The sequence below is a fragment of the Corapipo altera genome, unplaced genomic scaffold, assembly GCF_003945725.1.
Source record: "Corapipo altera isolate COAL_440 unplaced genomic scaffold, ASM394572v1 49, whole genome shotgun sequence".
Classification (NCBI taxonomy): Eukaryota; Metazoa; Chordata; class Aves; order Passeriformes; family Pipridae; genus Corapipo; species Corapipo altera.
The window spans coordinates 11416059-11443911 of NW_020884879.1; the positions used below are offsets into that span (position 1 = coordinate 11416059).

Consider the following 27853-nt stretch of genomic DNA (forward strand, 5'->3'; position numbering starts at 1 on the left):
TATTTTTCAAATAAATAATAAAGATATTCTAAGGTAAGACAGAGTGCTTAGGTGATGGATAGTGTAGTGATGGATAGCACTCAAAACCCTATGATGGATCTGTTTATTTGGAATCAACCTGCAATCTGATTTCATTTCAGATAATTATCCTGATCATCTTCTCTTTGACAGCTGTATACACCATGAGATGTGCTCTTAAAAAGCCACTATATGCAGGTCAGATGTATTAGTTTTTCCTTCTTTTGAACATTAGACTCAGGTATAAGTTTCATTTATTTTAGAAAAAATACAGGTAACCTTGGAGAGAATCTGGTTAATTTTTTTTTTCAATGTACCTGTTAACATCACTTTCTTATTCACATGTGTGGATTTGTCATTGTCATAAATTCTCTTCCTCAGCCATTTACAGCACTCCCCTGCCAGAGGCTGGTGATCTCAATCTCATCTTGAAGCTGCATGGGCAGTAATCCTGTGTTGTGCAGGGACAACAAATCAGAGAACCCTTACAGCCCTGTTTGTTCTGATGTTGGAAAGGAACAGCAAAGTCAACCCTTCTGCTTATCCTGTCTGTTGTTGAGGTGCAATTCAAAATTTCCTTTGCTAATCAGCTATATTTTTCCTTGACTACTGAACTTTGAGTATTTTGGCAATACAATCATTTAAATCACATGGCATGAAGGTGGAAGACCTCTGTCTCTGACAAACCTTTTGAAAGCTGTTCCTCAGAAAAGTGATCTGGAGGGAAAAGCAGGGGAAGACATTGCATATAGGCACACAAATGAAGAGAAAAAACTGATGGGAAAGCAGTATGGAGTTAGAGCCTTTGCATCAATCTACTTTACAGTGATTGTACCTGTTGAAAAGTAGGAAAAAGTTAAGAGGTTCCAAGCCAAGAATAATGCAAAGCTAAAATAAATGCATAATATGCCAAAGCAAATTATTTCTTTCAATTTTTTCTTCTTACATATTCATACAATTTCACTTTCCACCAGAAGTGACTTTCCACTTGACTTTTCTTCCCCCTTTTTGATTCTCCTTCCCTCCTTATTTTTAACTTTGTCTATTACTAGTGACAACAATCAAGAATGTACATTTTATAACCACTGCCTGATTATTTTCCAGTAAGGAAAATGTTGACTTTCCTCAAACCACTGATGTTCCCTCCAAAAGTGTATACCAAAGTAAAATGAATAGTAGCTTCGTTCTCTGATTTTCAAAGACTTTCACCCTTTGCTGATGCAAATCACTCACTCCCTTTGCTCCAAACATTTGCTATGCACAGTTTCATTAGTGGAGTCTGCATACACCTGAAGAATGGCTCAAAAATTGTGTCTCCTAATGATTCTTCTTGCTCTTTTCAACTTCTTAGAGGTTGGTGATCCCAGAGAAAAGTTACCTGAAAAAGTCTTAGAAGGTAGAACACTGAACAACTTCTCACTTCATATTCTCCTACTCAGTTTATCAAAACTATGAGAACAAACAGCGGAACAAGACGGAGGAACAAAATGGGACTAACAGATGTAGAATCATAGTGGCCATGCTTCAAAGATTTCCTGATAAACATTTTTTTATGTTTCTTGGAATCATAGATCACATCTACATAAAGACAGGGCAAAACCTAAGGCTTTGTGTCACCTTAAACTGGAGTAATGTATGAGGTGCAGCAATATAATGAATGCTATGTATACGTTTCAAAAGCCATATTACTTTCCCTTGAAACATTTAATTGTCAATTAGACACATGTTTACAGTCCATCCAAACTACAATTCCTAGAGTTAAGACAATTTATGCTTAGGTAATTCCACATCTTCTCTGGTGCAAATACGCTTTGGCCAATGTCATGCAGTTTTAACAAGGGTAAAAAACAGTTTTAAGCTTCATTGTGAAGTAAAGAAAAAAGAGGATACTTAATATCATGTATCAAAGTAGGAAGAGAACAGCAAACTGAGACCTAACCACTGGAAGGTCACAACCAATAATGTTTCTGCAAATGGAAATGGGTTGCAGAAGCATCAGATGTAAATTACTGTTTGCTGGAGAATTTCAATAGAGTTCTACGTCACACTATAAAATGTTTAATTGTAACCCCATTTTAATAACACTATCTGATTAAATGAAAAGACGCCTTGCTGATTGCAATTACAATCTGTCAAACTGCATATTTATTTACAGTTTGGTTTCCTAACACCGTAAGATAAAAAAAGGAAACTCTATTCAGCTTGTCAGCAAACTATAATTATTGTGTATCCTTCTGTCAGTTTCTGCATAAAACTTTTGGTTCTAAAATGGATCTAATTATAACTACATCAACATTTTTATAAATGCTTGCTTTTCCTTCTTTCCCCATCCCTTCCTCCCTGCCTCCCTTCCTCCTTCCTTATCAGCTGCAAAATCAGGAAGAAAAGCTTCTTCTAAGTAACATTCACTTCTATCCTATTCAATGTAAATATTATTTATGGCAGTGCACCTTCCTAGCACTGCACTCAAGCAAAGCCATGGGATTAGGACTCTATTGGGTTTTTCTGCTTTGGCATTAATATCTTGAATATCAGCTGAAAAACTCTTTCAAAGTATATCATGTAGCTCATCTTCTACAAAGTCTATTTATTGTAATTTATAACCTTTCACAAGAAACAATTTGCCAGACAAACAAGAAACGAGTCCAAATGTCTGAACGCTAGTGTATGTATCAACCAGTTACAGAAATTACATCTCAAAGAAAGGTCTATTAAATCATCCAACTCATCTCTCAGGCAGTGCAAGATTTTCCCATTCGTGCATGTTCCAGTGCTTTAACACTACCTGGCAGACTATTCATATGCCATTACAAGGTTTTTTTCCCAACCTTCACTCGTTGCTTATTTTTATACCATTTCTTGCAGTGACATTCCTTAAGTATCATAAACACCTATTCCTTCAGCCTAACTTTCTAAGTAATGGATGATGATAAATAAATATAATATTTAAAATATGCACATAAACATAAAATAACACACTATAGCAGAACCTTCAAGAAGAGTTATTTTGCGCAGTGTAGTTTATGTGCTAATACAGTCTGGATCATAATTATATGCTAATAAGATTTGGGAAAAGCTGATTATTCTTCTACTGTTTCTTAAATGGTCAAATCAGCTATGAACCAAAACAGTCTCAGTTAATATACATTCTCTTGATTATTTATTTCCTAGCTGTTCCATCAACATCTATTACCTATCATACATTCTTGATATACATTTAATAAATATAAATATATACACCTATATATAAGCAATATATGTATATATAAATATATATATATAAAAATAAATATATATATATACAGACAACTGAAAAGATTAAATTGTCTTCCTTAATCTTCACTGCATGCTGGGTTTTATGTACAGAATGGTGAATTTTTAAGGGTGAAGACCTGTATCCAGAGCTTGCCTGAGGAGTCTAGATGAATTCTCTAAAATGTAAGTTGGAGAAACATCTGTCAGAAATGACAAACCTATGGAGTACCCTGCTTACAGGGAGATGACCTTTTAAAATCCTCCCTTGGATTGCATTAAGGGAAGGATGTTACAGTTCCCTCTCAACCAACTTCCATAATTTGGTAAGTAGCACAACATTAAGGCTACACTGAGCCAGGATCCAAGAGGTTCAGGTTACTCATGCAACTTTTTTCTGTAGCACAGCTTTGCTATACTGCCTTTAATTATATGATAATCAGAACAATAAAAATTGTTTCAAAACAGCACATTAGATTATAGTTCTTCTCTTCAGTTTTGTTACAGCTTGCACTAGTTTTCCATATGCTACAATGAAAATCATTTCAGAATTATGATGACAGAGGGTGGATCATTATTGACAAACAATTTTGTTGACACATCCTTAATGTGACATAATCTAAAATCTAAGTTCTTGCAATTTATGAACAAATGAAAGCATCTATTATAGGGTTATCTCTGTTTCTGTTGAAACCCTGGGAAAGCCCCTGTTAGAGCAGGACAGGATCAATGTTAGGCCAGAACATTTCTGAAAATCCCACCGATGTTTTCAGTCAGTCACAGAGCTCCTAAAATGTAGTTCAGAGGCAGAGGCCACAAACAATGAAGTTAGTGCAACAATATCGGCCTCAATTAAAATTACACAGGTCCAACTCCGGGCAGTGAACTTCTCTGTTGCGAGTTTTCCCCTCCCTGCATTCACAAAAGCTGATGACAAGTGAGAAGAAACGTGTGCTATGGAACTGGTCTGTAAGGCTTGGGACTGGGAGTCTGGAGCAGTGGAGAATCACACTCTGTGGTTAAACAAATACTTCACTGCTCTCTAGAGCTGACTGCATTTCAAGGACAAGCAAAACAAGTCTTGCATCTTTTCCATGGCTCATAACTTTGTGGTATCACTTCCAGGTTGCTTCAGAGCTTAAATGTCTCAACTACCATTATATGCATTATAAGTGACCTTAAAACACTCATTCATGACACCATAATAACTTTATATTATATATGTAACATGTGGCAGTTAATTTCTGCCTTTATTACATTTGAGGACATCTGTTAGTTCTAATATTGAAAATTGACTCTCGCCACAGTTACTGACCATCAGACAGGAAATCAGATCCTTGTAATATTTTCATCATTATGGCTCCCAGTATGTAAGGTCATCTTCTCCCTCTTCCTTTAAGATCTTTTTCTTTCAGCCTTTTTCAGCGTGGGACTCATCTGTCTTTGTAGATCGTGAATTACATATTACTGGCTTTTTAGTAAAGTAAATGTTTTTCCATCCTACCATATAGTACTTGACAAATAGGAGGGACTGATACTGCAAGCACGTCTTTGTACTGTGTACATTATCTTCTTAGCTAATTAGTGACTGCAAAGCACTTCAAGACACAAGAAAGGCACTGCAGAAGAACATAGAGTGCACCAGCATAATTTTTCAAATGCTGGGTGGGGTTTTTTAGTTGCTTTGTTTTGGTTTTTTGTTTTTGTTTTGTTTTGGTTTTTTCCCAAAAAATAACTTTTAAAAGTTTTGCCAGTAGTTATTTTACACTGTATACTTTTAGTCAGGCAACTTAAGCTGCACTTAATATCCATATCAGGACTAAGCCTATTGCACTAAACACTTTTTATGCTACTTCATAAGAAAGGAGAGTGTAATAAAATTCATTAAACTGAGATTCCACACTTGAGTATTAGGGCGTATGTAGGAAACTGAAGCTTAGTTACTAAGTTAATCTCTGAAATTCTTTATGTGTGAATGAAGGTAAACTTAAAGTGTATTAGAATGAAGTCCCATCTCAAAATAAAAAAGTGATGCATTCTCATCAAGGGCCTGATCCTGTAAATACCCCATGTACAGGGCTTTTTTGATTAAAGGAGAATCTAATTTCAATTTTTTTTTTTTTTTTTCAGTTTAGATCATTGTTGTAAGGATGAAGTGAAGGCACTTGTGGCTCAATATAATTACTTTCAGGAAGCCTAATTTTGAAGATGTGATTTGGAGTTCAACTTGTTATCCATTACGTACGCCAAGTCTCACTTTAACCAACTAGGCTACTTTCTTTGTTAATTAGCAAAAGTACCTATTTTTAAAGTTACTGTCAGACACTGCAACCTCAGTTATGACCCAGCGATTTGGTAAAAAATTTACACTATGCGGTTATGTGTAGTATGTTAATTAAACCTGTTGCATCTACTTCAATAATCTGGCTCTAGTTTCACTCTCTGTTTAAATACGTGGATCCACAATTTGGGAAGAAGGGGGGTACTGCAGATGCTACATCCTGTCTTTTACATTCCCTTTCCAGCAGAGGGCTTCAGTGATTAACAGTGTGAACATACTTACATGTATAGGTACATATACATATATATGTTCATATATATCTAGGTATGTGTATCCAGGTATATAAGTATATGTATGTATGTACTCTGAGCACTGCAGTCTACATCAGCTCCAGGTCAGGGCAGGCACACAGAGTGCCACATCACCACCTGTAACATCTCATTTGTTTCTTTTCTGTCCTCGCATGTTGGTTGAAATAGGAATTTTGGGTACACCCTGATAATATGTAAGATAAACTATAATTCCTTTGTTTACCTCACTTGAGACGAAAAGAGTTCATTTTTGTGGTTTGGTAGCTGAAAGATATGCACGAGCATCCCTTAGAGGTGTTCCTCACTCCATAATGCTTCTTGCTGCCACTATATACATTAAATCTTTTTTTAACTGCATCCATCCATGTTATGCACAGAAAATGAAATAAGGACATTCATTTTCATACCTGTATTGTTCTAATATAGAGGTAACAGCATGTACAACATGGTGAAAGTGCAGCTCAACTGTGTGTGAGTGAGGTTACAGAGACCCTAAGTTGCATGCATGTGGCTGAAGTACAGTGTCACACTAGGAGTGGAGGTTAAGGATGTACATGCTACTCCTTGGGAATCCCAATATGGTGCTTACATAGTGCTTCTGTACAGATTTTGTATATATGAAGGGGAGGTGAGAGGGGGGAACAGAGAGGCAAACAGTCTAAAATGAGTCTTCATGTTATTGAAAGGACCAGGGAGGAGTAGACATCCTTACATTTTAAGCATTTCTTAATTGCCTTGTGAAAGAAAGGGGATAAAAATAAGAAAGTAGTTAGATTTTACTTCTGATTATTTCTCCAAATCTCAAGATACTACTAAGTAGAATTTTTTTCTTCCCTTCCTCCTGCAAAAAGTCGCTGGTAAACTCAAATCATGATACTTTAAGCTCTGTAAAAACAATTAAAACAGATAAAAAAACCTGTGAGGGTATTAATTGGACCATTCAAATTCCTTCAACTCAGAAAAATCAAGAAACTCAAGAAAGTGTTTTTTTTCCCAAAATAAATAAAGAATTTTGCTAAACATCTATTACTCTACACATGCAAGACTTGACAAGGAGAATTCACACACTGTTCTATCAGGTTGACACCAGCATGAATTTCTGGGTTGCTCATGTCCCAGCATTCAGCACAGTCATGCACCACAGCTGAACTTCCAGCATTTACATGGCACCTAGACCATGCATAATGGGACTGGTTTCATCCATGCGAGGTATCTTTCTATTCCTGAACAAAATGGGATGAGATGATGAATGCAGTACAAATCCACGAAGGATGTGCAGTCTTCTCAGCTGCTTTTGAGTTTTGAGGAATGCAAATGTATGCATTTAAATGATGAAACAGGTGGAAGTAGAGGCTACTCCACCTGATGCACAAAACTCTCCCTTTCTGCACTGTGGGCTTCTCCTTTCTTTTTGTCTTCACAAAAGCATGTTCACAGTTTTTGAGACAGACATTTCACTTCTATTCCATCTACAGGACTTAGATCACTAAGTTGTTTTTTTTTTTTTTGCCAAAGTCTGAGTCTTCAGAAACATTTCATTATCGTTCTGTTCTCGACAACTACATGCAATGTTAAAAGCAGCAGATTAAAGTCAACAATCTCTGCTGCTCAAACCCCTGAATTTCTGACATTTTCTGAGAGTTATGTTTTCTCTATTTGCATACTCTATTATCTGTTTTGTTTGACACTTGCAGCTACGATGCTGCTTATGTATTAATCACTCCTGTGAGTATTTCACATGTGAGGTGTTGTATAATCTACTACCTACAACTGAAGGCTTCCTCTCTGCACCACATTCATCATGTCTTAGCCTCTGCCTATCAGGTTAAAGTCTAAAAAACAGTAATTAATAGAACTATACTTATTTCTTTTTCTTACTTTCTTATGTAGCAAATAAATTTCTATTAGACAATGGGTAACCACTGTGAAAAAAGTTCACCAAAGAATTTTCTATAGAAGGCTGTTTTCAAAAACAAAATATGCCACCTTGTTATTTCTTCTTGAAATTATACTGAAGTGTTTTCCTACCGAATTTGTGAAATATGTGAGCCACACAGTCTCAAAACCCACATTCAAATAAGCAGAATGCTGTTTTTCCTAACTGACAGTAAATCAATAGCTTCATTGGCAATTTTAAAAATGAGACCCAGAATTATTCTAAAAAGAGTTCTGGTCATTTGTGTACAGATATTTTCCTACAGTAATGTACAAATATTTACTTGCTCTATCTTTAAGGCAAGTTCTTAATACTTAGAGACTGGAAGTATAACTTTACCAGGTACTACTTTAAGACCAGAAAAAAAGCAAAGTTCATGAAAAAGTGCGGCCACAAATACTTTGACAACAATTCTTGTCCTGGCTGACCTGAAAAAGGTGGAGTCCATAATAGCCTGCACCCACAGGATGCTTTTTCCACTCTGCTGGTGTTCTCTCGCACGGGAAAAACTGCAGAGGTGCTACCAGCAATTTTATCCCTTCCGTGAATGCACAGACTGATGTTTACTGCTGAGAACCACCCAGTGACAATGTAACCCATGGGATGGTCCTGGTCCCCCTGCTGTAGTGTGGGGTCTATTAGTGCAGTCCCAGATAGAGTACATCTTGCTTGAGAGATGCCTCATTTCAATTCAATCCTCAGGTACAGAGAACCAACCACCTCCCATAGTACCTTAGCTAAATGGCATACCTCTATCACTGTTAAAAATGCATGCTTTGTTTCCAGTCTGATTTTATACAGCTGTAGTTTCTAGACATCAGATGTTTTTTGTAGCACAGTGAAAAGCCTCCTAGTAGCACATATGCAATATTCAGGTATTTATAAAACCTTGATCAAATTACATCTTAATCAGCTCCTCTACATATCCTTTCTGTTGCCTTTCTGATGACAAAAGACTGTATCAGACATCAGAAGAAAGAAAAGATAAACATGATGTCCCAGAGCCCTTGATGGAATAAATCATCATAATTTTACTGGAGACAATAAAGTTATACTGATTGACATCAGCTGATTTGATTGTGTATCCCCATAGTTAGGCTGTTTGACAAAACATACGTTAACTACTGTAACCTTTTTCCAAACAGGGTTTATTTCTGTGGAAAAATCCAGCTTGTAAAATACGGTGGGTTTTTTTTGTTCTTGGTTGCTTGGGTTTTTTAAGGAAAAGAAAGATATCCTGCAAGAATACAAAGTTGCTTAATAAGAGAAAAAAAAATCCTTTAACACAAGATGTTCCATGACCTTAGCTTCATGATTTGGTGGTTCTGATGGCAATAACTCACTGCAATAAAATTTGGGGTGGCAGCAGGTCTGTGTAGCATAACAGTAAATTTTGATGTAAACTGAAGACCAGAGCCTGGTAATGAGGCACAAATGCAGAGTATTCACCAGAGACAAAAAGTATCTGCTACCACTGGCATGCAATACAAGCTAGAAAAAAGTATCCAAACATGACTCAAATCTCTACACTTAGGTTAGAAGACAAAAATATGGTTTTTTGTTATGAAAGTTATTTTGTTATGTTATCTTGTTCATAAGAAATAAAAAAATTCTGGTTTTCACTCTGTAGTTTGCACTAATGCTTAAAGGTGCAAAAAAAAAGCAACTGCATAGGTCAGCCTCCAGATGAGCCATGAATACTGAATTTAAACTAAAATGTATGAAACTAGTAAAACAATGTCTCTTAAATATGTCCCAGGTACAACAATAACAATCTACTGTATTGGATTTATTAGCAACTGTCCTGTGAATAAGAAATACTAGCTTCATTCTACCTGAGATGAAAAATGAAAAAAAAAAGTAGCTGTTTGCTTTCTTTTCTGCTATACAGTGCCACATTTTGTTTAAGATATTACTCTCTCATGGGTCTCATATCTAAAAAATATAATTCATGAAAAAGTATAATGTAATTGTCCAGGCTTTGATGAATTGGGGTATAATGTTAAATAATTATTCATTGCCTTTATTCTTCCGTCAAAGTGTGTAAAAAAAAAAAAAAAAGCAGCTTTTTATTGCCTTTTTTTATATAAGGACATGGGCCTTTGTGACACACATTTTATTTTAAACTAATGCTTCTATTATTCCACATCTGAATAATTATAGCTGACATCATCTACTCTTCTGTGTCCTAGAAGATCTTTAGCTCTAGTCCACTGTTACATATTTTATGCATTACATGAAATAAAATACCTCAAGATTTTGAAAATATTTATTTTAAAAACAGCACTGAAATTGTCTGTAATCACATTTTCTGCTCTGCTTTGAAAGCAGCATTATTCAATATGCCAGTGGTCTTTTCCATAAGAGCTACATATTAGAAATTCATGCTGCTCTAATATATCTGAATTCCTTCATGTACTGCACTCCCTATAGACCTAAAGAAACACTTTTGCTTCAGTTTCATATGTCCTGCACATTACCTATTGATGTGGTGGTTGTCAAAACAGTTGTACAGTAGCCTTTGAATTCAAAGTGTGCCTTGACTGTATTCTAAAAATGACAATAAACCTACGTATATACATTATGTTGGCTTTTGTTAGTAGCACAAGTAGAGCATTTGGGAAATAAACCTCCTGATTTTATTGTCTTTTAACATCTTTTCCATGTTAGACTTCAAACCCAGAAATTTGAAGTATTTCAAGAAACTGAAATCTCTTTTATTTCTTTCTTATAAATTTTCTTTAGTATACCACCATGAGCCACATTTTCAAAAAGATCAGCACAAGATTACAAACGAAAGCATTCCAAAAATAGGGGCTTTTTTTTTTTTCTTCTCTCTATGTAAAAACAGTACTGTGATTTTTAACCCTGGTTTCTTGGGGAAAAAAGTAATCATCTGTAGGGTATACTAAAGAAGCTGAAATGTCTATAATTTTTTTTATAAATTGAACACACAGAAAACGTAATTTTATAGAACACATCCAAAAGCATTTTTACAGATAAACACACATTCTCATAGGGATATTATATACATGCATTTGTTTGCAAATGTTAGAAGAGTATTTTTTGCAGTCCTTGGAAATATTTTTCGGATATTTCAGAAAAGCTCATGTCAACAGAGAAGGGCTGGCAAGTCAAGCCCCAGCTGGAACTGGGTAAACCACACAGGGTTACCTTCAACTGTAGGAAACCAGGAAGGGACCCCGATTACATTATATAGAAACAAACGTGTACCGAATCATTCTCACTAAACAAACAGCTCTATCTTTTATCAAACTGGATCTAATTAAGAAGCAGGACTAGCAGTCATCTTCATTTTGAAGGAGGACTTTAGAGAGCTCCCATGCTGGGGCTGGACCATGAGTTCATACCACTGTGCCTCACATTCTGCACATATTCTGTAGGCTTCTGAACCCCTGATACCCAGATATAAAGAGCATCTAAAGAAATCTGTATGTGACAGCACGGTATAGTTTAGTGTGCATGTGCATGTCTGTATATGTCTGTATGTCACCTAAGAAGAAAACAGCAATACACAAACACAGAAGTAAATATACGAACTGACAGCAGAATAACGAGGAGAGACTTTAGTGGTTTTGTTGTTTGTTTTGGTTTTTTTTTTTAAAGTAGTGGGGATGCAATAGAAAGTTGAATCAACCAAAAAAACTGCAAAGGAGACTAATTCCAATTTTAAGTATCAGACACAGTCAACAGGAATGAGAAATTTTCATCTCCCAGCAGTGTAAAATTTTTCAGAAAGAATTCCTACAGTGTAAAAAAGTCTGTAAGAAGCTGATCTCTAATACAAATTCACTGAGCTGGTAGTGGGCTCTTATTGTGTGTGTTTAAGTTCCACAGAGGAGAATTCTTACAGAGCTTGGGGCAAATCTTGCAATCCTTACTCAAAGGGATTTCATCTGCAGCTTAGAGGGAGTGTTGCACAGTATGAAACCAGGACTTCTAATGGGGTTAGATTTGAAGGAGTTTTAGGAAAGATATATCCTCAATTTTCAATCTGTCCAAAATCACAGAAATCTTTGTCTGAAAACACCTGGTAGTTGAGATCAAAGAAAAAGGCTACACTCAGTGTACAAAGTATTTCTCCACCATTGTTTCTGAAATGAGTTTCCTTTCATTTTGCTAGCATTAATTAACTCTTTGCCTATTAAAAACACAAACTGAAAAACACTTGCTAGTTCTAACACAGACAAAAAAGAAGGTATTATTGCTAAAATACCAACATGGGTTAAAAAACTGGCTAAAAGGAAAGATGTTGAAAGTAAAGAAAAAAATAACCAAATTCAATCACAGGCACATTGCACTGCAGCTGATTTTGTCCCAACATAAGTAAAATTTGCTGAAGATGTGAAATTAATTAGAGATAGAGAACAGCCAACAGATCTATTTCCAAGAATAATTTTTCTAAAAATACTCATTAGTGTCCTGAAAAATAAAGTGAGACACATGGTTTCCAAATACACTATCAGTATTTGACATACCAGAAATTATACGGAACGAAGGGTTTAGACAGATTGAAGAAACTTACGCATTATATTCTATATGAGGCAATATAAGAGCGATTTAGGCAAGTACATGTTAAACGGATCAGCATTTGATGAGATAGTAAAAAGGAAACTTAGAGATGAGTAATAGCATGAGAAAAGAGTCATATTGAAGAAAAAATGTAAAATTTTCTGGATTATAAAGAAAAGCTTCAAAGCTAAGTAAAAAATGATGACTCTACAAAACCTGTCTGTCTTTCTTCATCTATGGAAAGCCAAAAGAACAATGAAGTCATTCTATTTACTGAAGAAGTCATTGAATTCACTGAAGACTTAAATTGTTAAATTATTTTCCTCAAGTTAATTTATCTCAAGTTATCAAATTCAAATCAGAGGAACCATACTGCCAAATAGTGTTTAAATGTACAAAATTGCGGTGTTTAACATCCTACCAGTTGTTACTAACATGAGATGTAGCTTAATCCCCTTCACAGACAAGCCAGCTTGAGTTAAAACTATTGCTAGGTAAGAGGTCCTCCTGTGTGTAAAGGGCATGCAAGTTAGGGATAACAGCTGACTTAGCCCATGATAATTCAAGCATCATGCTTTATTTATTGAACAAATCCTCAGAAATTACTGTCAGAATTTAGCTCATATTTTCTTGACATCAGATTTTAATTTTTTCTGATCTTCACTAAGTCCCAATAGCAAAATCACCTAGTCATATTATTCATCGTTTTTATATTTGCCCTTAATGCAATAATTCACTGTGATAATCTACAAATGCTCAAGCCCTGTTGTCGAGAGTTTGTTGCAAGAGGTTAATGTGGAACATCATAGCTTAAAAGAATGCATAGTTTTGAGCCATGGTTATGGCTTAAAAGAGGTCAATTCAATGAAATACTGTCTGTCGACTGGAGTGTCAACTATTTCTCTTACTTTTTCAAGTAATTTCATAGCTCTGATTCTCAGAACCCTATGCAAGATTTAACTCTTGCTGTCTAATGCATGCCATCAGCTTTGTAGAAACATAAATAAAATTCAGAATCCTTCCACAGAGCATATTTATATGTCTTTATGAAGATCTGCCTCTGCCCCCACTCCTTCCATTATTGAATATAACCCTGGGGTCAGATTCTGACCTCAAACACAAAGCGCACAACATCCTAGTAAATCAATAACAACTAAGCATCACATAAGAAGCCAAGACTAGTTCCCCCTGCAGTACAGCTTGTTGGACATCCTCAGAGGGAATGTAGAGCTCTCCGAAATCAAGGGAGCCTTATTTTAATCAAGTTGCAATGAAGCTCTGTGATGACGCAGATTTTTGGTCTGAACTGTTTTCCAGCTACCATGGCCCCTGGCTCTAGGGCTTTTAGTCTGAGGGGCTGACGGGGAGCTGAGCCTAGATTTTTTTGGTCCCAAAACTTCCATGTGCTGCCTCAGCTCCCAGGTTTACAGGACTGATTTACGTTTTTTAGATAAAGTAGTGCGGACCTAGCAAGTTGGAAGCCTAAACAGTCTCAGTTTCTAAGCACAGAACCTCCCAGCTGGGACATGAGGCCCTAAGCCTCTGATCCTCTGGTGAGAAGCCCAGACCCTTTATCTCTAGGAACAGGAGATTCTTAACTTAGGCTGTTGGGATCTGCAGCTCCTGGGCAGTCCATCTAGTCCTTTAAGTGCAATGAGACCCACACAGTGCCAGGCTCCATCCTCTTCCATGGGATTTTTAATTCTCTGGCTTAGAATTGTACATCAATGTGAAATAATCTTGTCTGGAGCTGCTATGCATGAAGTATACTAATTATTTGTAGAGCTCACTTGAAAATGTAACGTGTAAAGTAGTAGCTCTGCAGTTGTTATAAGCAATTTAACATTCAAAGAAGTGATTTATAATATCAGGCTTCCCAAGATTACGACCATAATGACTATCTGACAGACTTTATAAGCAAGTCGTCCAGTCATTTCAATTGGATTCTGGCTGGCTAAGGACCGGGAACTGTAAAAAGGCTATAAGATTTGGCCTAGAATCAGAAATAACATTTGCTGTTTTCCAAAAGTGCGGTAAACAAGAAAGGAGATATTAAATTTTTGTACATCTCTCAGCACATGCAAATGAGAATGGAAAGAGCCTCGTCAGACAAACACAGAACAACAGCCATCTGGATCCAAACCCTGCTCCAGTAGAAGTCAGAGCCTTGAGCCTCTTTTTGTCATTATTTACAACACTGTACAACAGGAGCACTTCTGTGCAAGGCAGCAAAGGTTAATGTCCTGGCTTTGAGGAACTTCATTGTAAATCCCCCACCACCTCTATTGGGAGGAGGATTTGACATAGGGAGTGCAATGTAACAAAGTCAGGGGAGCTTGCTCCAAAACTTGAGAGCTGCAGGAGTTGGTCCCCTCAAAGGATTTCTAACAGGTCTGTATTTCCACAATTTTGTAACTTAAAGCAGAAAGAAGGGAAAGACTAAAAATGCTTACCACAGAGAGGGAATTAGAAAGCAGTGTCCCATCTTGGCCAAGCATGTTGGAAACTGTAATTTCAGGTAGATCCATGTTTTGTGGGTGGAATGGAAGGAGGCCATTGTGGTTCATGGGATGACACAGAGAGTGGTACCCAGACTCTATCTCATTCAAGTGCACCAGGGAGTGGTCAGGCAATGATGGAGGAGTTATAGGAGGTATGTTAAAATCTTCACTTTCAAGACTTGGGCCAGGAAAAGACTGGAAAAAAACAACAAATGGAAAGTTCTATGAAAATCATATGAGCACTGGTCAATAATAATAATAATAATAATAAAATTCACACAAAACAAACAAAAAGAGACCAACTCACACACTTCTAAGCATTTACCATTCAACAAAGAGAATATTTTAAAGACCCATATATTATAGCAGTGAAGTTTCACCATTATGTATGGAACAAGAACTGCCTCTAAGGCATAAGAATCTCTGATACTTTCACAGCTTCCATTAAAAATAATTTTTTTTTAAAGGAGGTGAACTCCAACAGATTTCAAGGGTCCGATTAAAATTTTCCAAGAGTGTTCATCTAGCTGAATACCTTTTTCATGGGAATTGTGGAAAAGGTAATGCAATTTATAAAATTAATATTGGCACGAAATTCATAGAGTTCTTAAGACTCCCTGCTACTCAGACCAAGAATTACATAGTGAAGAAAGATATCACTTTATGCTTACAGGAGTACCATGCATTTATTCTGTTACAAAACAAAAAACCCAGTAGATACTTAGTATGAACATACTTTGTGTTTATAAAAATATATTTATGGTGTCTAAAAAAGTCTCTTTTTTTCTATCTTAATATATAAACTCAATTATTCACACATTTTGTCAGTAATCTAAATTAGTTACTCTACAAAGCAACTGTATAGTCTTCTGTTGTTTTTTGCCATTAAGTCATCTAACTCAATCTGATCCAAGGAAAAGCCACAGGCAAAGTCAGAGTAATGCACCAAGGTGGATAATTGCTATTATTTATCTACGGTCTTTGTACAGCAGGTAGGCTCATTTGGGGGAGAGGAGTGGGTATGCTCATATTTCTCAAAAGAAAAAGGTGAGCATAGCTAGATACATGATCCAAATGAAGACTTAAAGGGATCAGTTGCAGTGGTTCAACCTGAAAACCTGCTCTGCTTTTGTGAGAATAGCCAACTCCTTTGTAAAGTGATCAGTCTTTGCACATCCTATGCCCACAGTCAGAGTTTGTAGCACAGAGACTAATTCCACCCTTTCTGCCCCTCTGCAGCACAGCAGCCATGCTCTGAGCACTGCTTTTGCTAATTCTGGAAATGTAAGGATTTAAATACATTCTGCTTCTGAAAAGTATCATCAGGAAGAATGAATATGAGGGCACAATTTCAAAGAGCAACTATTGGAAGAAAATGTTTTCCCCAATATGAGTTTCCAAATGGAAGACAGTATGGTGTATGAATCCATGCAGAAGGACAAGAGAAGAATCAATGCTCAATTATGAACAAAGGGGTTTTTCATTAGTCATCATAGTAATAATGTCCTGCTGATGCCTGAGGTTACTCTCCTCTGTACGAGCATGTATATACAAACTTAAATCAGACCAAGAACAAAAAGCGTTACATGTATTCAATGAGCTGCTGAATGCAGAAAAACCTACTCTAATGCACGTTGCCATGCTTTTGGTTGCTTTGCTTGTTTCCCGACAACCAAGTATCTAGTATATAGAGCAGGAAGGCTAGACTGCAAAGACCAAAGTAAAATCCCAAAGAATGAAAACAGAACAGGGAGAGGAAAAAGTTTGACAGTGATATCATAATTATTATATGTGAGGAGTTTGATTCTACCCATGCTTTCCAGATGTGTTTCTCACTTCCAGCACAGGAGTTTGCTCTCCCCTTGCCCCTGCTATCTCCTTAATGGGAAACTGGTGTGAGTCTACTGACCTTTGTAATTTGCATTTGCCCCTGCTCTTAGAAGCCATGATACAGCCAGCAGTTGAAACATTTCCAAGGGGAAATATAGTAAAAATAGACTCTCACTAAATGGAGAGAGGACTTAAACATGGCAAAGAGAACATGTCACATTTACTCAATAACAATATATAAGCTTTGCAAAACCAAATAAAAGTATTAAAATGTATACGCTATTTGATAATTACTATTATATAAAATCCATGATGAAGAGAAAGGTGTCTAAAGTAAGCTTAAGGTCTAATACCACAATAACGAAGCAGTGAGGAACAGAAATGAAAGAAGGGTAAACATTCACAGTGTTCTCCTGGACCAGCACTATCCCACACATGTACACTTAGATTTGGTATCTGTAATTCTGGTGAGCTTGGATCCACATAGCCTACAGCAACCAGGAGGGATTCATGATCTATGAAAAGAGGATATTTATGTTCAACAGTGTCTCTTCTACTGTCCAAAAAATCTGATGGCCTCAAAAGAGTTTTCTCTCCCATGATTTTGTAGGTACAAAGAAGTGTTAACATCTGTTTTCTCAATCTCTCACTGTCCTGGGAGACTTACATTCACCACTAAAAGCAAATATTCCTAAACCAAATATTGGCAGGCTGGGTGTGCCTACACATTAATATGGCAGGCATTAAGCAAATCTGCTTATTTGTACACCCCTTTTGCATGCCACATATGGATAGACCAGGTTTTGCTTTTGATTTGTTGTGTTTCAAATGTGTCTGTAATTAGTAATACTTCAAAAATTGTGGAAGCAATTGAACTGCCAGTATCACATTAGCTTCACTTATTAAAATGGAAGCATAAAACATTAGCAGCATAAAACTCCACAGTCCAAGTTGTGCCATGCGTAAGTATATATATATGTTATATATATTATAAGGGATAAGCATTTTAAATGGTTGTTCTCTAATTAATTACTAAAAAAACCCCACACCTTGGTTACTGTTTGTGAACCAGTTACAGTGGATTTGATTCCACATCACCTACAATATCACTGTCCACTATACTTAAATAAGTATAGTGGACAGTATAGCAAAAGCAATAATAACACACCAAACAACATATAACTCAAGTGCTAGTACTTCCTAAGATGTTTCTCTTTTTTATTTTTTTTTAAGACCTAAACTATTGCACTATTTCAATAAAGCTAGGGAGAATCCGAGCTATATGACAGTGGTATGGACAGATATTTGAAAGAATCTGCAGAGTACCCTATTCACCTTACATTTTTAGCCAATTTGATATTTACATACTTAGTATGTGTGCATGTAAATGATGTGTGCATACAGACATAACTTCCTCAGGGAAATTCCTTCAACAGTGATTTGCCAGTACTCCAGTTTGTCTTGTCCAGTAGCATGACTCAGATGCTTGTAATGGCTTGGCAGCCTGGCACATTAAAAACCAAAATTCCTAAATACATTTGCAGCAAAACAAACATATCCCAGAAAAAAGGCTGTTGCAATTGTGCCTGGAGGAAAGGAGTGAGAAATGGAAATCCTTGTTGCCGGGGGATTTAAACTGCGAGATTTAAACTCTGAGCGCAAGCCACCTGGAGCATGGTGTGACAATTTGCGTGGCAGTAGGCAGGGTGAGCAGGAAGGGCACAGCCACCCTCCCAGCTCTCTCTGGTGGGTTGTGAGGTAGGTGTGTGGCAATGATTTCCGAATGAGAGAAAGCTGCTCTCAGGGGGAGTGTGCTAACCCAGGTAGAACCCCCAGGAAGAGCTCAAGAAAGAAGTGGAGAGGCTAAGAAGTATTAGGGAGAGTGAAAGGGAAATAGGCTGGTGGATTTGTACCCTTTCGACCCCAAAAGAAGTCCAGCAGGAGACGGCGAAGCCCTGCCCCTCCTGCCATCAGGCAGATGCAGCAAACCAAGCAGACGGGGGGGAATAGAAACAGGTCCCCAATCCAATAGGTAAAGGAATCTCTTCCTGACCCCCATCACCTCCCATGGTTCCCTTAAAGAACAGGTATGAGGCCCTGGACCCAGAGAGTCAGGTAGAGGGCAGTTAAAAAGAGGATCTGTCTGGAGGGTCTCCCGGTTGCACCCCAAACAGATTGCAACCACAGCTATAAAGAAAAACAGAAGGGTAGTTGTTGTAGGTGACTCCCTTCTGAGGGGAACTGAAGGCCCTATATGTCGACCAGAGCCATTCCACAGGGAAGTCTGCTGCCTTCCCGGGGCCTGGGTGAGGGATATTAGTAGGAGACTCCCTGAGCTAATCCAGCCCTCTGATTATTATCACACTGGTGGTCCAGGCTGGCAGTGATGACATTTATGAAAAAGGTACCAGGCTAATTAAAAAGGACTTCAAGGTGCTGGGTCAATTAGTTAATGGGACAGGAGTACAGGTGGTGTTCGCCTCAGTTCCTGCAGTAGCGGGGATGAATGAGGAGAGGAGTAGGAAAACCCATCCTATCAATAGGTGACTAAAGGATTCGTGCTGCCAGCAGAATCTTGGTTTTTCCAATCATGAGGCAAATTCTATGGTACCAAGCCTATTAGAGTCAAATGGGCTTCATTTATCTATCAAGGGCAAAAGGACTCTAGCCCATAAGTTGTTGGGGCTGATCAGGAGGGCTTTAAACCAGGTTTGAAGTGGGAAGGGGTTTAAATCAGGCTCTCCAGAGATGAGTCTAAGGGTGGAAAGCCAGAGTTAGAAGTGAAATTAGCAGCCCAGCTGAAGTGCATGTACACCAACACACACAGTATGGGTAAGAAACAAGAGGAGCTGGAAGGCATCGTGCAGTAGAAAAACTATGATGTAGTCACCATCATGGAAACATGGTGGGATGACTCACATGACTGGAGTGCTGCCGTAGATGGCTACAAGCTCTTCAGAAGGCACAGGCAGAGTAAGAGAGGTGGAGAGGTAGCTCTATCTGTTAGAGAGTCTCTTGACTCTGTAGAACTTGAAGTCAGTAACAATAAGGTTGAGTGCCTGAGGATCAGAATCAAGAAGGCCAACAAGGCTTACATCCTGGTGGGAGTCTCTTATATACCACCCAAATAGGATGATGATGGTGATGAATTATTCTACAAGCAGCTGGTGGATGTCTCAAAATTGCCAGTCCTTGTTCTTGTACGTGACTTTAGCCTGCCAAATGTCTGCTGGAAACTCAACACAGCGGAAAAGAGGCAGTCTAGGAGATTCCTAGAGCGTATAGAAGATAATTTCCTGCTCCAGCTGGTAAATGAGCCTACCAGGGGTGGGGCCCTGCTAGACATGCTGTTCACAAACAGAGAGGGGCTGGTGGGAGATGTGGTGGTTGGAGGTCGTCTGGGGCACAGTGTCCATGAAATAATAGAGTTTTTAATACTCAGGGATGCAAAAAGGGCCATCTACTTCCGCAGGGCAGATTTCGGCCTACTCAGAAGACTGGTTCAGAGGGTACCTTGGGAAACACCCCTTGAAAACAAAGGGGTCCAGGAGGGATGGACATGCTTCAAGAAGGAAGTCTTGAACACACAGGAGCAGGCTGTCCCAGCGTACTGAAAGGCGAGCTGGTGGGGAAGACAGCCAGCCTGGCTGAACAGAGAGATATTGAAGGAAATTAGGGGAAAAAAGAGAGCTTTCCGAGTATGGAAAAAATAGTTGGCTACTCATAGGAATATAGTTAGGTCATGTAGAAAGAAAATTAGAGAGATAAAGGTACACTTTGAACTCAATCTAGCCTCTTCTGGTAGGGATGACAAGAAGTGCCTCTACAAATACATCAATAGCAAAAGGAGGGGCAAGGAAAACCTCCATGGGGTGGACATGGGGGGGAACATAGTCACCAAAGATGACTATATACCTTAAGTAACTCATCGAAGGATGAGATACTTAACACCTTCTTTGCCACAGTTTTCAACAGTAAGATGGGTTGTCCTCAGGACAACTGGCCTCCGGAGCTGGTAGACAGAGACAGGAAGACAAATAGCCCCCCTGTAATTCAGAAGGAAACAGTTAGAGACCTGCTGAGCCACTTGGATCCTTATACGTCTGTGGGACCAGATGGGATCCATCCTAGAGTGATGACGGAGCTGGCGGAAGAACTCATCAAGCCACTCTCCATCATCTACCAACAGTCCTGGCTCACTGGGGAGGTCCCAGATGACTGGAAGTTGGCGAATGTTGCGCTGATCCACAAAAAGGTCTGCAAGGAGGACCTGGGAAACTCCAGACCTGTCAGCCTGACCTCAATGTCTGGTAAGGTTATAGAAAAGAACATCCTAAGTGCCATCACACAACAGCCAAAGGATGGACAAGGGATCAGATCCAGCCAGCACAGGTTTAGGAAGGGTAGGTCCTGTCTGACCAACCTGATCTCCTTTTATGATCAGATGACCCGCCTGGTGGATGAGGGGAAGGTTGTGGATGTGGTCTACTTGGACTGCAGCAAAGTGTTTGACACCATCTCCCACAGCATTCTCCTGAAAAAGCTAGCAGCCCACAGTTTGGACAGGGGCACTCTGTGCTGGGTCAGGAACTGGCTGGAGGGCCGGGCCCAGAGAGTGGTGGTGAATGGTGCTGCATCCAGTTGGTGGCCGGTCACTAGTGGTGTCCCCCAGGGCTCAGTGTTGGGCCCAGTCCTGTTTAATTTCTTTACTGATGATCTGGATGAGGGCACTGAGTGTACCATTAGCAAATGTGCAGATTACACTAAATTGGGGGAGAGTGTTGATCTGCTGGAAGGCAGGAGGGCTCTGCAGAGGGACCTGGGCAAGCTGGAGAGATGGTCTGATTCCAACAGGATGAGGTTCAACAAGGCCAAGTGCCGGGTCCTGCACTTTGGCCACAACAACCCCATGCAGTGCTACAGGCTGGGGACAGAGTGGCTGGAGAGCAGCCAGGTAGAAAGGGACCTGGGAGTTTGGATTGACAGGAAGCTGAACATGAGCCAGCAGTGTGCCCAGGTGGCCAAGAAGGCCAATGGCATCCTGGGCTGTATCAGGAACAGTGTGGCCAGCAGGACCAGGGAAGTGATTTTTCCCCTGTACTCAGCACTGGTGAGGCCACACCTCGAGTACTGTGTCCAGTTCTGGGCCCTGCAGTTCAGGAAGGATGCTGAGGTGCTGGAGCAGGTGCAGAGAAGAGCAACAAGGCTGGTGAAGGGCCTGGAGCACAAGTCCTATGAGGAGAGGCTGAGGGAGCTGGGGTTTTTTAGCCTGGAGAAGAGGAGGCTCAGGGGAGACCTCATCACTCTCTACAACTACCTGAAAGGAGGTTGTAACCAGGTGGGCGTCAGTCTCTTCTCCCAGGCAACTATCAGTAGGACAAAAGGACATGGTCTCAAGCTTTGCCAAGGGAGGTTTAGGTTGGATATTAGGAAGAAATTTTTTACAGAGAGAGTAATCAGACATTGGAATGGGCTGCCCAGGGAGGTAGTGGATTCACCATCAAAAGCATTAGGGATATTAGGGATACTCCCTGTATCCAATTACAATTCATAAGTATAGTTCATACATATTCATAAGTAGTGGCCTGTAGCTTCGGCTCTGTTATGTTTTTCTTGGTGATGGGGAGCAAGGTTAGGGTCTTTCCACCCACTCCAAGGATTTTTCCTTTATAGTTGGTTTTTGTCAGCAGAACTTTCTCTTTCAGAAAGACATGGAATAGCTCCTTTTTATTCTACTGGTCACAGAAACATTAGCAAGTTCACCTTTTCACTTTTGAATAAATAGGGGAGAAAAAACGCCGTAGCTGTAGATGCTTTATTTCCTTTTCCACAGAGCTGCTAGGAACATTGCCAATGGTTTCACTTTCATCTCATGACTGTGGGAGTGGATGAGGTGTTTCTCAGCTCTTCAGTTTGGGGGAACTTCCTGGACATTTATTATATTCCAGAGAGAAAGCCCTCTGCAAATTAACACCACTAAGCCAACTGCACAGCACTGAACAGACAATGTTTTAATTTTTTTTGTTATAGAGTATTTTCATTACTATATTTACTGTAAACAGATTTCAGTGTATTTCAGATGAAAACTACACAGTGGGAATCTCAGAACTCAGCATCTTTAAATTTGAGTTATCTATAGACATAAAGCTATGAAAAAGCTTTATGAATTATGAATGTTTCCAAATCTAAAGGACAATATTCTATGTTTCTGGCTAAATATTAGTGACATTTCTGCTTCAAATTATGAAAACTTCATAAAACAGATGACTGAGATGCTCGCTCTGAGATGAAGAGAATTCATTATCTATATGCTACTTTAGCCTTTAATTTTATGAGAAAAGCTTGCCAGAATAAAGCGATACACTTAACCCTAATTCACTGTCCAATCCAAAACCAAGATTTTTTTCCTGAACAATGACCTCACTGGTCCTCTTCAATTTACCTTTTATGCCTCTCAGCCTCACCAAATCCAGCAATAAGCTATAGAAGGGGGAGAAAAACTGGGAGGTGGAGAAGTGTATGTCCAAAGTCAGTTCTTTGGCAACACATAACTCAAATTAGGGCTATGCATCCTGCTGTGCTAATAACACAAATACAAAAAAAAAAAATAATCTAGCATTTATTTTTGAGAATACTCATCAGAAAAATAAGGGAAATGCTTTCAGGAAATAAAAATAAAACCCCTTTGCTTAAGTATTCAACAGTGGTGACTGCATATGGGCCAGTAAAACTTAATTATGTTTTAAAATAGTCTTAATAGAACTTTAATCAGAGAAGGGAAACCAAAGCAGATGGCTCAAACAGACTGACCACAAGAGGCAGCAAGCTTTCAAACATCCAATATAAATCCCTCTGGAAAGAGCAGAACTGTTACTATATGACAGCACAGAAGACAACATACATTAAGTAAGTCTAATTCATGTGCTCAACGGTTGCATCAGTCACCATGCATTTACTCAACAGGATCTGGTATTAGCAACAGTTCCTTAAAAATTGGGACTTTGCCTATAGATATTTAATTTAAATGAAATGAATGGTACTGCCAAATATGTAGAGCGTGTCTTAATTTTTCATTTGCACCAAGGCTTCTGCATCTGAACTGTGGAAAGATGCCAGTTTTTAAAAGATAGATGCTTCAGGCTGTCTCCTCTTCTATTATTGAACATATTGTTACATAACTGAAATACTTATGAATCGAGACTAATGTAAAAACAATGAGCTCATTAGAAGTGGAAAAACAGCAATGTACCTTATGCACATTTGAAAGTTGGGATGATATATTTGACAGCAGGTATTTCCAGGAGTTTTAACAGGATCAACCTTAGCTCTAATTTCTAAATGAAGGACCTTCAGAAGCAAGGGATTTTCAGTTACTTTTGTCTCTGCATGAACAAGGCTTGATAGCTTGAGACTATAATGCATTACTGTGGAAACCTTCGGTCTGTTACATAAATCATCTTAACACTCAGCAAGAATTGTCCAACAATGCCATGGATATGTTGAAGTCAATGATCCTGCAAACGATTTTTTTCTGTTTCTTCATATGGTAGACAACAGCAATAAATCATATTCATTTAAAAACACACAATATACTAATTTATCAAGGAACAGCTATCAAAAATTTATTACAGGGGAAGGTATAACTTTTTTCTATTGTGTTAATCAATTTCTCTAATTTACATTAGTTAAAGGGCAAAGCCCCCAGCAAAACATTAATTTTCCAGTAGCAGATGAATTCTGTTTTCACGAAAGAGAATATGCCGACAATGATATTACTAATTTAAAAATGATCATAATTTTTAAAGTTAACAGAATTATGTAAAAGTATAGACTTTTTTTTTAAGATTTTACTCTTGAGAGTCTTTTCATTAATTACATTAATTTTATGCATATACTATAGCAGTTTGCTGGGAAATGTGTTCTCCACAGAGGTTTTAAATTGAAATACATTTTAAAGATGACAATAAGTAGAAGCATGAATATTATAAAAGGTTACAAGATCTGGGTTCTGCAAACACCAGTACTGTAACTGAAGCATTTAAACTTTGCTTCAGACAAAGACCCAGCTTGTACTTCTCCTATTTAGAAAATTTAAGTAAATTTAAAAGAGAAGTGCAAGTCTTTTATAGAATTAGTGATCAATTGCCAAAGAAATTCCTTAGGAATACACTGGAGCTTTAGGCACAAATGGGGCATCCTTAGTTCTCCAATATGAAGCCTTTTCCCCTCTCACCCTCCCACCCTCCTTAGCATGTCCCCAGTGGGGACCCAAGTGTGGTTGTTGTTTGACACCCTTGTCACTGTTCTCTCCTGAAGAGAAAGGCACTTGGTCCCTCCACAGTGTGTGGCAGGCCCTAATAGTGCAACCTTCAATAAGCAGCACTGGAGCTGCTTTAGGAGGACCCCTGCATAAACAGCTGCCACTTGTCCACTGCTTTGGGGATGCTGAAAGGAAGGGGAGACTTGCACTGCCATAGTTTTCTGCATGCTACCTCCTAAAGAGGAGCAGAGTAGCTTCATCACCTCACAGCTACTGCTTCAGGTTGTTTACAGAAAAGGAGAGGAAAGACAGAATATTCTCAAGATTCTCTTTGAAACATGGGAGAAAACTACTATGTCTATTACTATTATTACTACCACTACTACATTTTAATGAAAGCTAAAATTCTTAAGGTAACTTGGGAACTATTTGACAGGTTTTGGTCTGTACTATAACACAGGCAGTATGGTATAATCTTGAACTTAGCACTACAAGACATACTTCCATAAATTAGTTACTACATTTGCTAAATATTCTTTTTCAACTAGAGATAAAAAGCATATTAAAAATAAAAAACCTTTTAGAGACCCTCTCTGCAAAACATACCTAAATTATGCTCAGTACAAAGCACTGGGTAATAAAACTAGCAATATACATATTTAAAAGCAGAATTTAACTGAAAAAAAAGGAGTCACATCTTCACAAATCCTGTTGCTTGAAAATATAGATGATACACCACATTTAACCTGTCAGAAGCCTCATTAGCATCATAGACTCTAAACCAGCAATCAAGACAGTGTGCTCTTCACATGTTTACATTTTTAAATGCTCTTAAAATAGCAGTAGTATAGATTTACATTTAAGTATATCTGTTTAGGGGGAAAATAATCTGCCTAAATTTCCAGATCCCTTCTCAAAAAGACACCAAAAGATGAAATAATGTTGTTCCCAGGGCACACAATGATGAAGGATAAAGAATCCTTTTATTTTCTGTTGTGTTTTTTTCCCCTTTCCTTCTCTTTTCTTAGAAAAGCTTAGCAACAATGGATTGCTTCTCAGTATTCAAAAGGACAGTGGGCCCTACTTGTGTTATACCCCTCCCAAATGACTGATGAAATTTCCAGAAAAATTTCAGATTTAGTATAAAATGTCACCACTTGACAAAAAGGAAGACCAGAACAGAGGCATGGCTACTCTTTGCAATTCTGCTGTAACTTCTGTTTAGTCCCATGCCAATCATAGGAAAACCTGAAAGCTGAGGAATATCAAAGCTCCCAATTCCTACAAGTGGTCCCACTGACTTCGGCACCTAGATTTTGGACCCAGGACTTTACAGTAAAAAGGCCAAGGAATCCTCAGTATACGAATGAGTCCAGATTATTCAAACAAGTAAAACTGGCATGATCTGTCCCGCTATTAATAAAGTGCCACGTAAGCAGTAAGACTGCTGAGACTTTAGTAATAAGCTCAATCGTACTAATGTCGTACCAACTATCAGTAGTGTAGCACCTATTAAGACATTTTTATAAACTGCAAGAAATATGCGAGCTATTACAAGATATAATTCTGAAAAACAGACTTCTATGTAAGAAGCCAATTTAAGAGGAAAACAACATAAACAATAGTAACTTGTGTGCTGAAGTGAAGCATCTTTTTAATTTTGAGTAATGAAGATGTCAAGCCAAATGCTAGAGTAGTTTAACTTAATTAGGTGGCCTATTTTTCCAGGCAGCCTTTCATTTCCCATTGAAAACTCAGCTTGTATGCAAGGCAACAAGAGCAATTTTGTCTGTAATGAATACCTCTGGGACTCCACGGAGTGATCATTTGAATGTTACATTGAAGACTGGTTTGAGTAACTAGTCTGGGCTTGTTGAGATGCCAGATTTCGTAAAACTAACTAGATTAATCAAAGACTGGCATCTTATCGGTTTATTCCATCAGAGGTCAACAGGTCAAACTGACTCTACTGCAGCAGCCTTTGCCAAAAGGGACAGTATAATAGTAATTGGTCTAATTTGTAGTTCAAATTCGCGTAATTCTTCCAGACATTTTATGGACCAAAAAAGGTTCATTTTATGTGAAGCTCAGTTGAAAAATACTGCCTTTAACATTTCCCATGGTTACATCCCATAATTCATCCACATTGCTGACCTGTAGAGTTTCCTGGAAAGGAAACTACATAACTAAAATATATGATGTCTGTAATCTGTTTTCACATGCTAAAAAAGTTGTACATGAAGGAATAGAGGGAAACATTTTGAAGGATATTTTACACTGGCTGCTCATTAAACAGAAAGTTCTCTCATGTCATGCACAGCAAAAAGCAGTGCCTTTTCTCTTGTGATATATGAAAAAATACCTCTGGTTTTTGGACAGAGAATTCATCGTTTGATGATTGATTTTCTGTTTACCTTTTTCATGGTAAAATAATAGCTTTTGTTACTTTTACTTTATTGATTTATTGTGGGCTTATCACTGAAGTTGCTATCATCCTGATCCCATTGCTAAGACAAGATGCAGTGTTTACATTGTTTCCCTCCCATCTTCAACTCCTAAGAAAAATACTTTTAATTGATGCACAGAATCACTGTGTATACAAAAGGGCCAAGTTCACAATTTTAGCATTACTCTAGCAGTATCTGACATTTACTTCTAAAGCCCCAAACTTCTGGAGCAAGGCAATTACTCTCCAGACCTGCTTTCATTAAAAAGTTTTCAGCCCACATGGCTGTAAAGAAAATAGAAGTGCAAGGTTTCACAGCCAGAAGACAAACAGAACGCTGAAAAATTTGTTATACTTGCTGAGGTTTCTGATATGATCTCAATTTTACAGATCCATGCTAATGGTTTTTGAAGGCTGGAGAGGGACACTTTTGTTTATACAACTGTAATTGTGGGTATGTTTGCTTAGGATCCTTAGGGAATAGA

General features: G+C 38.2%; 1 protein-coding gene across 3 annotated transcripts in view; it reads right to left on the reverse strand.

Moving 5' to 3' along the window:
* TOX (thymocyte selection associated high mobility group box) overlaps positions 1 to 27853 on the reverse strand; it is a 223059-nt gene that overhangs the window by 74291 nt on the left and 120915 nt on the right. For all 3 annotated transcript variants that reach the window (XM_027638825.1, XM_027638826.1, XM_027638824.1), the window contains exon 3: positions 14785 to 15027. In XM_027638825.1, the coding sequence (XP_027494626.1) occupies positions 14785 to 15027 (243 nt within the window). The remainder of the gene's footprint in view (positions 1 to 14784; positions 15028 to 27853) is intronic.